At 35.5% G+C, this 13,762-nt stretch overlaps 1 protein-coding gene across 1 annotated transcript in view; it reads left to right on the forward strand.

Moving 5' to 3' along the window:
* LOC150105293 (F-box only protein 21-like) overlaps window positions 1-13,762 on the forward strand; it is a 159,389-nt gene that overhangs the window by 76,835 nt on the left and 68,792 nt on the right. Inside the window, exon 6 of the mRNA XM_090394671.1 lies at window positions 4,797-4,930. Coding sequence (XP_090250797.1) covers window positions 4,797-4,930 — 134 coding nt within the window. The remainder of the gene's footprint in view (window positions 1-4,796; window positions 4,931-13,762) is intronic.

Below are 13,762 nucleotides of genomic sequence, written 5' to 3' on the forward strand. Positions count from 1 at the left end.
TTTATTCAGCTGGCTACCCACCATACCACCTTTGCTTATTCTGTTGTCTATTTCCATATTTAACTTGCCATCTTCACTAAACATTGTGCCTAAATATAGCTGAAATACTTAAATAGAATCGATGAAGAAAGGTTAGCAGAACAGAAACATGTTTGATGGCAAGATGGCAGGAAAGAGATCCAGAGGAAGACCAGGGTCTAGGTGGATTGATTCAGTCAGAAGTGCCTTAGAAGCATTAAATATTAGATATGAAAATATTGGAGTGCTCACAAATAATAGATTAATTTGGAGGAAAATTGATAAGAGATTAATAATAATCTAAACCTAATCATGTAGTGCTGTCATAGTAACCTGAACACTTCTGGGGGGGAGTACCAATCCAGAAATTGATGATGTAAATAATTTTAAAAAAAATTATTATTATCATCCTAAGACCCCACAGAGTCAGAGACTTATCTAGGAAATCCCTTTGTCATACACACAGCAATCATACCTTGGCTTAAACACATTGAAATTCTCTGCAAACACAACACTCTCAGGCAAGGCATTCCAATCATTCACAACTTTGCATGCAAAAAACATGTTTCTCACTTCCTTGTTTACACCCCTCCTTATACAGCTTCCAGTAATGTATCTCTTGTTCTCCCCTGATCTCCCATTGTTTTATGAAAAACCTCTTCAGCATTGATCCTATAACAGCCCCCTTACCGAATTATACATCTGTGTCATATCACTCCCTCTTCCTCATATTCCAAAGATCAGAAACTAGCTTAGTCAATCACCTCTGGACCCTTTCCAGCATCTCTTCGACCGTTTGAAAACCAGCTGACCAAATCTGTGCACAGTAGTCCATATGTGGCCTAATCAAGGCCTTAGACAGTGGAACAAGAATCTCCTTATTTCTAAAATTCAGTGTCTTCTGCATCATTCCCAGAATTCATTCTGTTGTCCTCACAATTTTGGCAGTGTGTCCTCTAAATTTGAGATCCTTATCCACTATCACCCCAGGATCTATTATTTCCTCAACAATATATTCCCACCAAGCGTAAATTCTACATCCCATCTTTGTTTTCCAAATTTTAAAACCTTACAGTGAACTGGCATCTCCACTTCCATGTCCATTCCCTCAATCTATTCAAGTCTTCTTGTTAGGCCAGAACATCTGCAAACAACTGTATATCCTCATCCAAATCTTCTCCAATATCATTAGCATACAGGTGAAACAACAATGGCCATAGATCCCTTAGGCACAGTGCTAGTGACTTTCCTCTTCCACGATATTGCTTCCCCATACACAACTTGTTAATATCTATCAGATAGCCAGTCTCTAATCCAATACACTAGCCTAATATCCAACCCCCATCTGCTCTAGTTTGACTATCAACTTATCATGCGGTAATCTATCAAAAACCTTTGCAAAACCTAAGTATACTACTGTGTATCCATCTCCTTTGTCCATTGAACCCTTATTGTGATAAGTAGATAAAACATGACCTCCCTTTAGCAAATCCATGCTGTCCATCAAAGATAATACTACTGTTGCCAATCGACTGGATCCTGGTTCTCACCAGCCTCTCCAACACTTTAACCACCACCACAACTGACACACAGATAGGCATATAATTTGATGCTTGAGTTCAGTCACCTCCCTTATGAAGTGGCACAATCTTGCCTTCCTTCTTCCACTTCTTTGAAACTTGACCCAATATAAGACTCATATTAAACAAATATGTCAAGGCAGAACAGTGGCACACTGAGGGGGGGGAGGTTGAGTAGACGATTTGAGAATACACACTGCACATTGCATACGACCAATGACTGAGCATCTGCAGTGATCAGCAATGCATGATACCCGTGATCTCTGGCCCAACTCGGGCAAACAAAGTATCGCCCGAGCACTACTTCGTTTGCTTTGCGTTCACAATGGACGTGATTCCCGAGAGCTAGAGGGTATTCCCACCTTACGTGACCACTAATTCATAAGTAATATAGAAATAGAAGACACAACACAACATAAATAAAAAAAATTTAATTAGGAAAAGATTTTAGGAAATTTTTTTTTTTTTTTTTTTTGGTGGGGGAGAGGGCTGTTTCCCTCCCTGGATGCACTAATGAGGCAGATGTCAACTCCCTTGCACATTCCTTCACAGTATGTGGTGATATATTATCACATTTGCTCAATTTCTCATATACTACTTGCTCACTTAGTCTCTCCTCAACATTATTCAAACTCTTCATGATGTCACATTCATAAGAATGAATCAAACCTTTGTTAAATCCGGCTGCTGCACCTATTGTAAAAAATAGATTGAGTGGTATCAGATTTCTATACTGAAATCTAAGTGCTCAAGTAAGATCCTGGATATATGTAATTTGCTATCTATTCCCAAAATTCAATCTTAAATTCAACAATAATTAAGCAAATTGAATCTTCACCCCCTCTATATATAAGCAGTGAAAAACAGTTTAATAAGATACATTTATACAATATATATATACAACACGAGAGGGGTTTCAAAAGGTTTGATAAACACCTAGACAAAAATGTTATTAAAGCAACTGATATAACCACAAGAAAGAATATACTAGTAGCAGAGTTATGGAGGTAACTTATGTTCTTATATTCTTACTGGGGGGGGTCTGCCCCTGCACCTATGGCACCCAAAACCCCCGAGTTCGGGGATGGTAAGCTGGAGACAAAAACGTTTCAATTTTCAGCTTATCTTTTTTTATATATAGGGTGTTTCAAAATGAATGACCCGATTTCAAATAATTATATTTAATAATGAAAATGTGGTACATTTTCATTATTAAATATAATATGAAAATTCTCCTATCTCCCCCCCCCAAGTTCATGACTGGTAAGCCAGAGGCAAAAAAACGTGACATAAAAACATTTCAAATTTTGGCTTATCTTTTTATATATAGGGCGTTTAAAAATGAATGACCTGATTTCAAATAATTATATTTCATAATGAAAATGTGGTACAGTTACAAAATAAATTACCAAATATGAACTAAGGCCTAAAGTTTCACTCACCACAATTACAAATGCTCTATGTGCCCTCCACCTGCTGCACTGACAACATCAAGCCGATAGCTGAATTCATCCCAAATGCGTCTGAGAGTATCTTCTGTTATGGAATGTACTGCAGCCGTGATTCTGGTTCTGAGCTCAACCAAGTCAGCGGGTAATGGAGGAACATAAACACAGTCTTTTACATATCCTCATGAAAAGAAGTCACAACTGGTGATGTCTGGAGATCTTGGAGGCCAAGAGTGTAGTGCCAAGTCATGGAGTCCCGTGCGTCCAATCCAACACTGGGGCAACATTTCATTTAAAAACTGACGAACTTGGAGGTTCCAATGTGGCAGTCTAGCTGTCGTCATATCAAACTCTGGGCCAAGGCCATTCACGTGGTACTCGTCGCATTCATTTGTGGTTCGTGGTTGCAGGGATATACGATTTTCAAATCGGGACATTCTTTTTGAAACACTCTGTATATATAGAGTAGATATCCTTGTATGTTCTTTCTTGTGGTTATATCAGTTACTGTAATATAATTTTTCTTCGAGGTGTTTATGAGAACTTTCCACACACACACACCCCCCCCCCCCCTTTCATATTCTCTATAACCAAAACTTGTCTTAAAAATAAATAATTACATGTTATCTGGTTTTGGGGCCCAAAAACTACCAGCTAACAAAAGAATATTGTCTCTTAACTTCATCTGAACTTCTTGAAAGAGACATTTCTCCTGCGTTTTAGGAGAAATGTCTCTTTCATTTATAGCTGTAGTTTTTTCTTTTCTTAGTGATACAAAAAGTTCACATTTGACAATAAAAGCTTCAAATTTGAACACTGTCTAGCATTTCTTCTTTCTACTCTCATCTTCAAGATATACAGTCTTTTTCCTCTTCCTGTACGAAGGATTCCCAATTAAAAATTATCAAACCCTTAAAAATCAACTCACTGTATCTCCTGAAACAGCCATTAAATTTCTTCCACAACTATTCTTCTGGTTATTTTTGTTACATAACAGCTGCAAAACAAAAAATATCTTTCTTTCTTTCTGAAAACCCACTACTAATGGAACTTTTTCTCACTAGTTCCAAAAAGTTCCATATCACCTCATATCTGTATCTCTCTCACAACTCTATACAGCTGTTTACTAGTTGCCATGTTCTTTTCACTCATGCATACTCCAACACACACACACACGCACACAATACATCTGTTTCTTCTTCAGTTGTGGAGTGAGGGAAACCGTTGCATTATAAGTTATCTTTACAGTGCTTGAAAGTGGTAAAAATTCTGTTTCAGTGAACTAAGTAAGCTTTTTAATTTATATATTTTAAACATACACAAACATTAAACAATAATACTTATTTTTGGATACAGTAAACTACAAACTAATATTCTACTACATTTACTTTGTTAAAATTAGTGCTGCTGCACATAAACGTAATATGTAAACAATGCACAACTGTGTATGTATACACACATAAAACAAGCAATTATCATACAGTTCTCAATAGTATACTGATAGCCTACAACAGTCCTTTAGATTACAAACTAGCCTATGTCATGAAAAAAGAAGATATCACATGCACCTTTTTAAATAACGTATTACCAAAGAAATATTGTTCTAAATATGTCACTTCATTCCATGCTGAAATTCTAATCAATTTATTTTCAAGTATGTAATAAAAATATCGAAAATTTCTTGATGCAGTGCAAGTTGTATTTTGTCATCATCTGATCCCTCTGTAATGAGATTGTTTTTAATTTATAGGTACTTGATAAAAGAACTGGAATTCCCATCACATTGTGTGTTATTTTTGAAGCAGTTGCACGTAGACTCGGAGTAGTGTGTCTTGCTGTTAATTTTCCTGGTCACTTTCTACTCAAGTGGCTTGAGCATCCATGGTAATTGTATTTCCAGTACATAGACTGTAGTCAATCTTGTAAGCTGGTTTTTTTTTTCTTTTTTTTTCCCCCAATCCTACCCATGAAACTAAAAAAGTATAGTACTTTTGTGCTGTGGTTATGCTAAACTGGGGATAGATAATACAGAATGCATTTCTGGATCACTTGACAAAATTTGTGCTTTTACAATTTAAGAGCAGTAGAAGTGGCATACAACCTGCTGGATATTTTCACTATTATTGGAGCCTCAAGTGTGTTGTAATCAGACAATGGAAGAGAGCTCGTCAATAAAGTAATAACAAACTTAATAGTATGTGGTACACAGTAAATCGAGACAGCCAGAGTCAAGTTCCATAGAAAGAGCTACAACATTCAGAATGATTGTGGCATAGATGCAACTTACAACATGGTAAGTTCTTATGACACTTGGAATTGCACAACAGTTTCAGAGCTCTGCATTTACATCTGTTACAACTCAAGGTCTTAGATTTATTTAATTTATGAAAAAATGCTCATAATACAGAGGTATGCTGCAAAACTAAATAGATCTGAGCACTTCACATCTGCCAAAAGACATCATGGACAAGCTTGTAACAGATGATGATCTGGAGAGAGCAGAACAAGAACTAGAAAGTAGAATAAACGTCATAAACATTTGAAAATGATAATGGCAAAACAAATAACAATAACAAGTATATTGTGTATAGTATGTGCAGAGGAATGTACATCAGCCTATTATTATTAATCTTGTGGACAGCCTGTTCATGCAGTCTGCAGAGTGACACCTGAAGAAGAAGAAAATGAGGTTTATGAAGGGAAGTTATCCAGTCACTCAGTCATTGGTAGGCAAGGTTACACTCAGTGCAACTATACTCAAAAGTGCTCAACAAACAGATGTAAATGCAGAGATCTAAAACTGTTGTGCAATTCCAAGTGTCATAAAAACTTACCATGTTGTAATAAGTAGGTAGAATTGATTTTTGAACATTTTAAAAATGCTGTAGTTTTCTAGAGGTTCACAAATTTTTCATATTGTGAGAAGTACAGATGGAGTTTACTATGAAAAATGTTCAACGTGTTTACTATTAAAAATGTCATAAGTACTGGTGTACCTTCATATAAAGAGTCCAACAGATTCATGTAACTTTGTAATTAAATTGTTAATATCATTATTAATTATAATATTACTTTTCTTTTACATTTTGATATATATAAAAGAATGTTTACCATTCAAAGGCAGTTAGTCTCTGGTCATTACTAGAATTGGCCAGCCAGAGTCCGATGATACAAACAGACTTGACATGCTTCTTATTTTTGGAGTTTGTACGATATTTTTATATGATGTTTATTTATTATTCAGATATAATGGTTAGTTTTGATGTCACTTCCTTATTTGCTAATATACTACTAACAGACACTCTTGATTTAATAAAATCTAGCTTCTTCCCTGATATCTTTTGCATCATTCAAATTTAATGTGTATTCATGTTACTTGGTAAGGAAAAATCGACAAAAAGATTAATGGTACTGCAATGGTACTCTCCTCCCCTACACCATAATTTTTACCATTTATTTCTTCATATTTCATCATTCAGTAAGTTTTCCAGTCATCTTGGTCTCACATTTTTTAGCTCTTAATATTATGCATTTCTAACTTTTAAGTATATTTTACTAATCTTCTTTTATATTGGTCATTTTGAGTTTCTGTTTGGGTTTTAAACATCATATACTCATTATTCTTATATTTGGCTACTCTTTTCACATTCTCATCTATACTTGTACTATTAGATTACTCTATATCCAACTTCCTAACAGTAGAGGAATGAAGAATAGATCACAACTTTTTGTTTTCAGTATAGTTCTGAGGTAGGTTTGTGGTTAACAAAAAAATATATTGGATCATTCTTTACTTTATTGATTTGTATCAGCACAACTATTCCGTAGTTGTCTTAATCATCCTGCTATAGGATTGCAGCCAATGAAATTGACTACATAAGGTGCTCTTTTATATAATAAGTATGCTTTTAAAACTCACTAGCTGAAATTATTACCTAAAGTCCTGGAGTGAGAAAGGGTATTGCTGGAGAACCTGAAACAGAAGTCAAATGGGTTGAATGTGTGCCATCATTCTTCTTGATATTGACACACACGCACACGCAAGATTAGACAAGATTTGTAGGCTATTATTGTTGAGTTAATGTAATATATACTGCTCAAAACAGTTAGGAGATATTTTGGGTTTCTTGTAAATTATAAAGTCATAAAAATAATTTACAAATGTAACACATTTATTTTAAAATATTCTTAATATACAACAGTGTAGAACACACAACTGCGTACAAAATCATGTTAAGACTTGTCGAAACCTGTCTTAGCCATATTAGCATGGGGGAGTATAAAAGTGTGGCTTGTTGCGCACTTCCACAGTGCATAATTATCACTTCAATTGTAAACTTGTGTTACCTATCACCCATTATTTCATTAAAAATGGCAGAGCAACATGATATCCCGGAATAAATGGCTTGGAGAGCCATTGGTCGATTAGAAGCTGGACAAACGCAGCAAGTTGTCGCTCAAGCATGTCGTGTATCTCAAAGCGTAATTTTGCGACTTTGGAATTGCTTTCTGCAGACAGGAAATGTTCAAAATTGTCTTCATGCCATAGGTTTATATGGCCAAAGACCAATCAGGAACACTGCAATTGGACAAATGAGGATTGGGCTCATGTACTTTTTAGTGATGAGTCCAGGTTCAGTCTGCAACCAGATAACCAACATACTTGATATGGCGTGAAAGAGTGGAACAAGAAATAATCCATAGTTTGTTCACGAAAAACCCCAACATCAAGGTGGGAGTTTGATGGTATGTGCTGGAATAAGTATAAGTGGCCATACTGAACTCTGTTTTATCAGAAATGGTTCCTTAACAGCCCAAATGTATCATGATGAGATTTTGGAACCTATAGTTCATCCATATGCTGCTACAATTAATTTTTATGGATAACAATGCTCATCCACACAATGCAAAGTTGCTATGAGTGGTTTGAGGAAGAAGGTATCGAATGGACTGGCCTGCCTGTTCACCGGATTGTAATCCAATTGAACAAGCCTGGAATGCTTTTGGTAGGTGCATTTCTGCTTGACTGGTTCCACCATGATCACTTCAAGAGCTCGAAATTGCTCTCACAGAAGAGTGGGGAAATATCCCACAAGAACTGTTTGATCATCTTATTCAGTCCATGCAATCAGGATTTACAGCTGTTTTGGCTGTTTAATGGAGACCTTCCTATTAAAAATTAACAAAAGTGTTTTTGGCTATTCTTGTTGAAATTATTTCACACTAAAATGTATAATTTGTTAAATTTGTAATAAATATCAATTATTTAAACAATATCTCATTAATTACACCCTATCCATAAGTAAGAAATATTTATTCATGTATAAAGTACCTAATAGTCTTTAGTACACATAGCTTTTAAAGGAGTGCGGAAAACTGACCAGGGCTTCTGACCTAATGTCCAATTCTCACCTTCTCGTGGTGCACCCTGTTGGGTATCTACCTGGATACTGAACGAACGAGGATGGGCTGGCAATTTGGGATTTAGCCAACCAAATTGTATTCCTGTTGGTTAAACCAAAATACAAAATGATGGTACAACATGACAAAATTTCATGCCGGCTGGGACGTCGCCCAGTTAAACAAGGCCCCCGTTGTTTTCTCCAGGGAACCATGGCGAACAGCAAAAAGTCAGCTACTGGAACAAATCTGAAAACACACCCCAACTCGACATCACCAGAGTTAAAGATTGGTACTATCAACATAAGAAGCCTGAATAGCAAAGAAATGGAGTTAGCTGAGGAATTAGATAAGTACCAGATTGACATAATAGGTGTGACTGAAACAAAAAAGACAAAAACTGGTGAGATCTTTCTGAGTAATAAATACAAAATGTTATATTCAGGCAATGACAATCAAGGAAAAGGAGTAGCCATAGTATTCAACACAAAATACGAGGCTAATCTTCTTGAATGGCAGGCAGTGTCAAGTAGAGTGATTTGGGCAAATATCAGAATGGGGAACTGGACAATGAGACTTATTTGTGCCTATGGACCCACAGAAAGCTCTACTAAGGTATAAGTGGAGGAATTTTTTGAGGCTCTAGAGAAAGCTACTAAAACAATGAAAAAAGAAAAGTTGGTCCTTGTTGGGGATCTAAATAGCAGAGTAGAAAGTGATTGTCAGACATACAAAAATGTTTTGGGAAAATTTCGAGAAAAGAGCAAAGCTAATAATAATGGCAAATACCTGTTGGATTTCTGCTCAGGTCATGGACTGGTTATCACTAACACCATGTTCCAACATAAAAAATGTACACAAATTCAAATGGAGAGAAGAGGCAAGGAATAAGAAAAGTCTCATTGACTATGTTATTGTTGATAGTGATGCTGATTTCTCCCTGATGCAGGACACCAGAGTGTACAGAGGATTTGAAATTGGAAGTGATCACGTCTTGAGCAGGATAAAATTGAATTTCATATTGAAAAGAATGACATGTAAGAAAGTTTTAAAGCAAATAAAAGTTGAGCAGCTCTCAGATGTGAACTGTAGACTAAAATACACAAAGATTATTGAAGAAAAAATGAAAGAGTTTGAGAATAGGAACCAAACCTTGGAGATTCAATGGCAAGCCTTGAAGAAAACCCTGATTGATTCACCTAGAGAGGCATGTGGTGAGGTTGTCTGCAAGGATAAAAAAATTAGACCTCCAGAAGTTAAAGAGGCAGTGAAGGAAAAGAAGAAAGCATATCAAAAGTTCCTGGCAAATAAGTCAGCTTGTGCTCTTAGAGAATACAGAAAAATGTAAGAAAGCTAAACAAAAGTCATGAGAGTACTTTGGCAAGAACATAGAAAATAAATATCAAGAAGGTGGCAAAATATTCTGGAGGTTTTTGAAGAAGCTTAGGAATGGAGGAAAGAGTGCTGTAAAAGGAGTTAGAGATGATAAAGGTGATATAAAAACAGGAGAAAAAGATATCCTTGAAGTATGAAGTAATTACTTTGAAAATTTGCTAAATGAAACAAGCAGTGCTAACAGCATAGTGATAAAAAACACTGACCAGGCATGCAGTCAGGAATACATATCCATACTTGACGTAGAAAAAGCCATCAAAGGCTTAAAATGTGGAAAGGCAGCAGGAGTAGATGATATTCGACCAGAAATGCTGAAGCATGGTGGTATAAAAGTCTTGCAGTGGCCGCTCTGCTTAGTTCAGAAAGCCTGGACAGAGGGACGAATTCCCGATGATTGGAGTAGAGCTCTCATAGTACCCATATATAAAAAGGGAAATAAAACTGAATGTGAGAATTACAGAGGTATATCCCTACTGAGTGTTCCTGGTAAGATATATGCAAGTATACTTGAGAAACGGTTGAGAGGAATTGTGGAATAAAAGCTTGGTGAAGAACAAGCTGGATTCAGGTCAAATAGAGGCTGTCAGGATCAGATCTTCACTTTACGACAAATAGTTTAGAAAGCATGGGAATATAACAAAGATCTGTATTTAAGTTTTGTCGATTTGGAAAAGGAATGTGACAAGGTGCCAAGAGATAAGATCTTCAATACACAAGCAATACTTAGTCTTTATTTGAGTTGTAAGTTGGCAGTTAGATAGCAGGAAGGTGGCAAAATGTAATGGAAGCTGTTGAAAAAACTCAAAAATGGAGGAAAGAGTGCTGTAAAAGAAATTAGAGATGATAAAGGTGAAATGAAAACAGAAGAAAAAATATGATATCCTTGAAGTACGGAGAAATTGCTTCGGAAAATTGCTAAATGAAACAAACTGTGATAGCATAATGGTAAAAAATGTTCAACAGGCATGCAGTCAGGAATACATATCCATACTTGAAGTAGAAAAAGCCATCAAAGACGTGAAATGCGGAAAGGCAGCAGGAGTAGATGATATTCAACCAGAAATGCTCAAGTATGGAGATATAAAAGTCTTGTGGTGGCTACACTGCATAGTTCAGAATGACGAATTCCAGATGATTGGAGTAAAGCTCTCATAGTACCCATATACAAAAAGGGAAATAAAGCAGAATGTTAGAATTACAGATGTATTTCTCTACGGAGTGTTGCTGGTAAGATTTATGCAAGTATACTTGAGAAACATTTCAAGGATTGTGAAAGGGAAGCTTGATGAAGAATAAACTGGATTCAGGATAAAAATAGAGCTATCAAGATCAGATTTTCTCTTTATGACATAATTGAGAAATTGTAGAAATATAACAAAAATCTGTAAATTTGTAACCTGCAAAACGCATGTGACAAGGTGCCAAGAGAGAAGCTATTCAATACGCTACAGTTATATGGTGTCAATGGGGCATTATATCAAGCAATACTTAGTTTTTTTATATGAGTTGTAAGTCGGCAGTTAGAATTGAAGGATGTACACTAAGATTGTTTAATGTTAAATCTGGTGTGAGACAAGGATGTACATTATCCCCTCTGTTATTCATTATCTATATGGATCACATTATGAAGGAATGTGGTATTAAACCTGATATCAAAATTGGAGATGTTAATGTCAGCTCTTTGCTTTATGCAGATGATGTTATACTTCTAAATAAATCCGCTACAAGTCTGCAAGATTCTCTGACTAAATTGAATAGCTGTTGTAATAGATATGGTATGAAGGTCAGCAATAAAAAGACAAAGACAATGAAAATAGGCAGAATCATTGAAAATGTCAACTGTGTTGTGAATGGAGAACCTGTGGAACAAGTGAAATATTTCAGCTACTTAGGCACGATTTTTACTGAAGATGGTAAATTCAATATTGAAATAGAAAATAGAATCAGCAAAGCTGGTATTGTGGGAAGTCAATTGAATAAATTCATATGGAATAAGAGAGAAATTAGTCGGAACACTAAATTAGCTGTATACAAGATAAAAAAGTTTAAACCAGTTTTAACTTATGGATCTGAGAGCTGGGTCAGAAGTAAAACGCTTGACCAAAGACTAGAGACCGCAGATATGAGAGTCCTGAGGAAGATTAGAGGTGTGAACAGATGGCATCAATGGCAATATCATATTAAAAACGAGGATATTAGGAAAGAATTGACATTGTCGGCATCCAGGAATGCATTAGCAGAGCTAATCTCAAGTGAAACAGAATGGGCGATGAAAGATTAGCAAAACGAGTGTTCCCTGCCAGGTTGGCAGGAAAACGACCCAGAGGAAGACCAAGATATAGGTGGATTGAAACGGTACGAAGTACATTAGACGATAGAAATATAAGATCTGATAATGTTGGAGTCTTGACAAGTAACAGACTGATTTGGAGGATAATTGTAGATAGGAAGTTAGTAATGATGTAAATTTTTCATGTAGTACTATTATATCCTGTACACCCCTTGAGGGTACATGTTTGGAATTTGATGATGATGATAAAGTACCCAATAGTTATAATCATTTGCAGAAATTTATAATTATCCAGCAGAAACTAAAATATCCTCTAATTGTTTTGAGCAGTGTATTACCATTTCACAGGCTTCTTTAAATTTGCTTAAAGTGACATAGCAAGCTTTGGTATGTCACTTTAAGAATGTTACACAAACACAATTAATGCCTCATCTTGCCAAATATAAATGAAAAAGGATGCAATTCCAATCTAGAAAAAAAACAATACATTAACTTAATAATTATGAAAAATTTTCATTCAGTTGGTATGACTGCAATTTTAGAAGCCTGTGAAATTTTAATCAGCCAACCTAATCTCAAGAATATGGATGGTACTCATTCAGTCCCCATAACTGCTGTTTCAAGTTATCCATCAGTCTCCTATTTCAGAATTCTAGGCAATAATTTCAGTTCTTATTTCAAATATTGATTTGGCAAGTGCTAATGCTGTTTTTGTTTTAATTAACTGTTAGTTATCTGCTGCTTTGATGTTTTTTTCACCTGAAGTCAGGCCATTAAGTTAATAGTTGACCAACTTAGTGATGTGCATTATCCTTGTGTGTTGGCTGTAATGTTGTGATGCAGTTGACCAACTTAGTGATGTGATTATCCTTGTGTGGACTGTAATGTTAGCTTGTCTCTTTGTGTGTGTAAATACACACAACACTAGATGATGATCTTAATATGAAGGTCAAAATGTCAGATAATTATTTTGGTTTACATTAGCTATTACATTAACATGGTAGTTGTTTTCATAATTTACCATAATGGATGGTGTTAAGAATGACTAGTCCATGTTCTGACAGGTTTTTTACAAGAACAAGTTTTTCCTCTTTCATTATATCAGCTGATTTTCTGATGTCTCAGAATTGTTCCACTTCCACTGCTAAAGAGCAGCGCTTCCCCTTGGAACATCGACATAAATTACTCTATTTGTCCAATTCCCCATTTTAAATTTGCCAAACATTTATTTAGTTGCAACAAATTTGATATGCAAATTAGTAATAAACAGATAACATCTATGAAAATGTGCAGGAAAAAAATCATCAGATGAATTCTTAGTGAAGAATTTGTAGAACAAATAAAATACACAGTAAAATACTTTATATAGAATATAGAAGCACTGTTTAAACATTGGTTATAGAAAATCTTTAGAATATTTGAGTATCATGTAGTTTTTGAATAAAAAAAAGGAGTATTCTGTCAATAGCAAAACAATGGATAGGATTGCTGATTACTGAGAGAACGGAGGAAGAATGTGGGTAAATGCACGGGACCCATGGATACCCAGTATCAAGAAAGAAAACTAGCAGTCCACTTAGAAAGGATGTAAAGAAAACCATAGGATGGTAGCTTGGTAAGGAGACCTCTGA

The sequence above is a fragment of the Typopeltis vanoorti genome, chromosome 6 (assembly GCF_054136105.1).
Source record: "Typopeltis vanoorti isolate ZY-2024b chromosome 6, IOZ_Tvanoo_1.0, whole genome shotgun sequence".
NCBI lineage: Eukaryota > Metazoa > Arthropoda > Arachnida > Uropygi > Thelyphonidae > Typopeltis > Typopeltis vanoorti.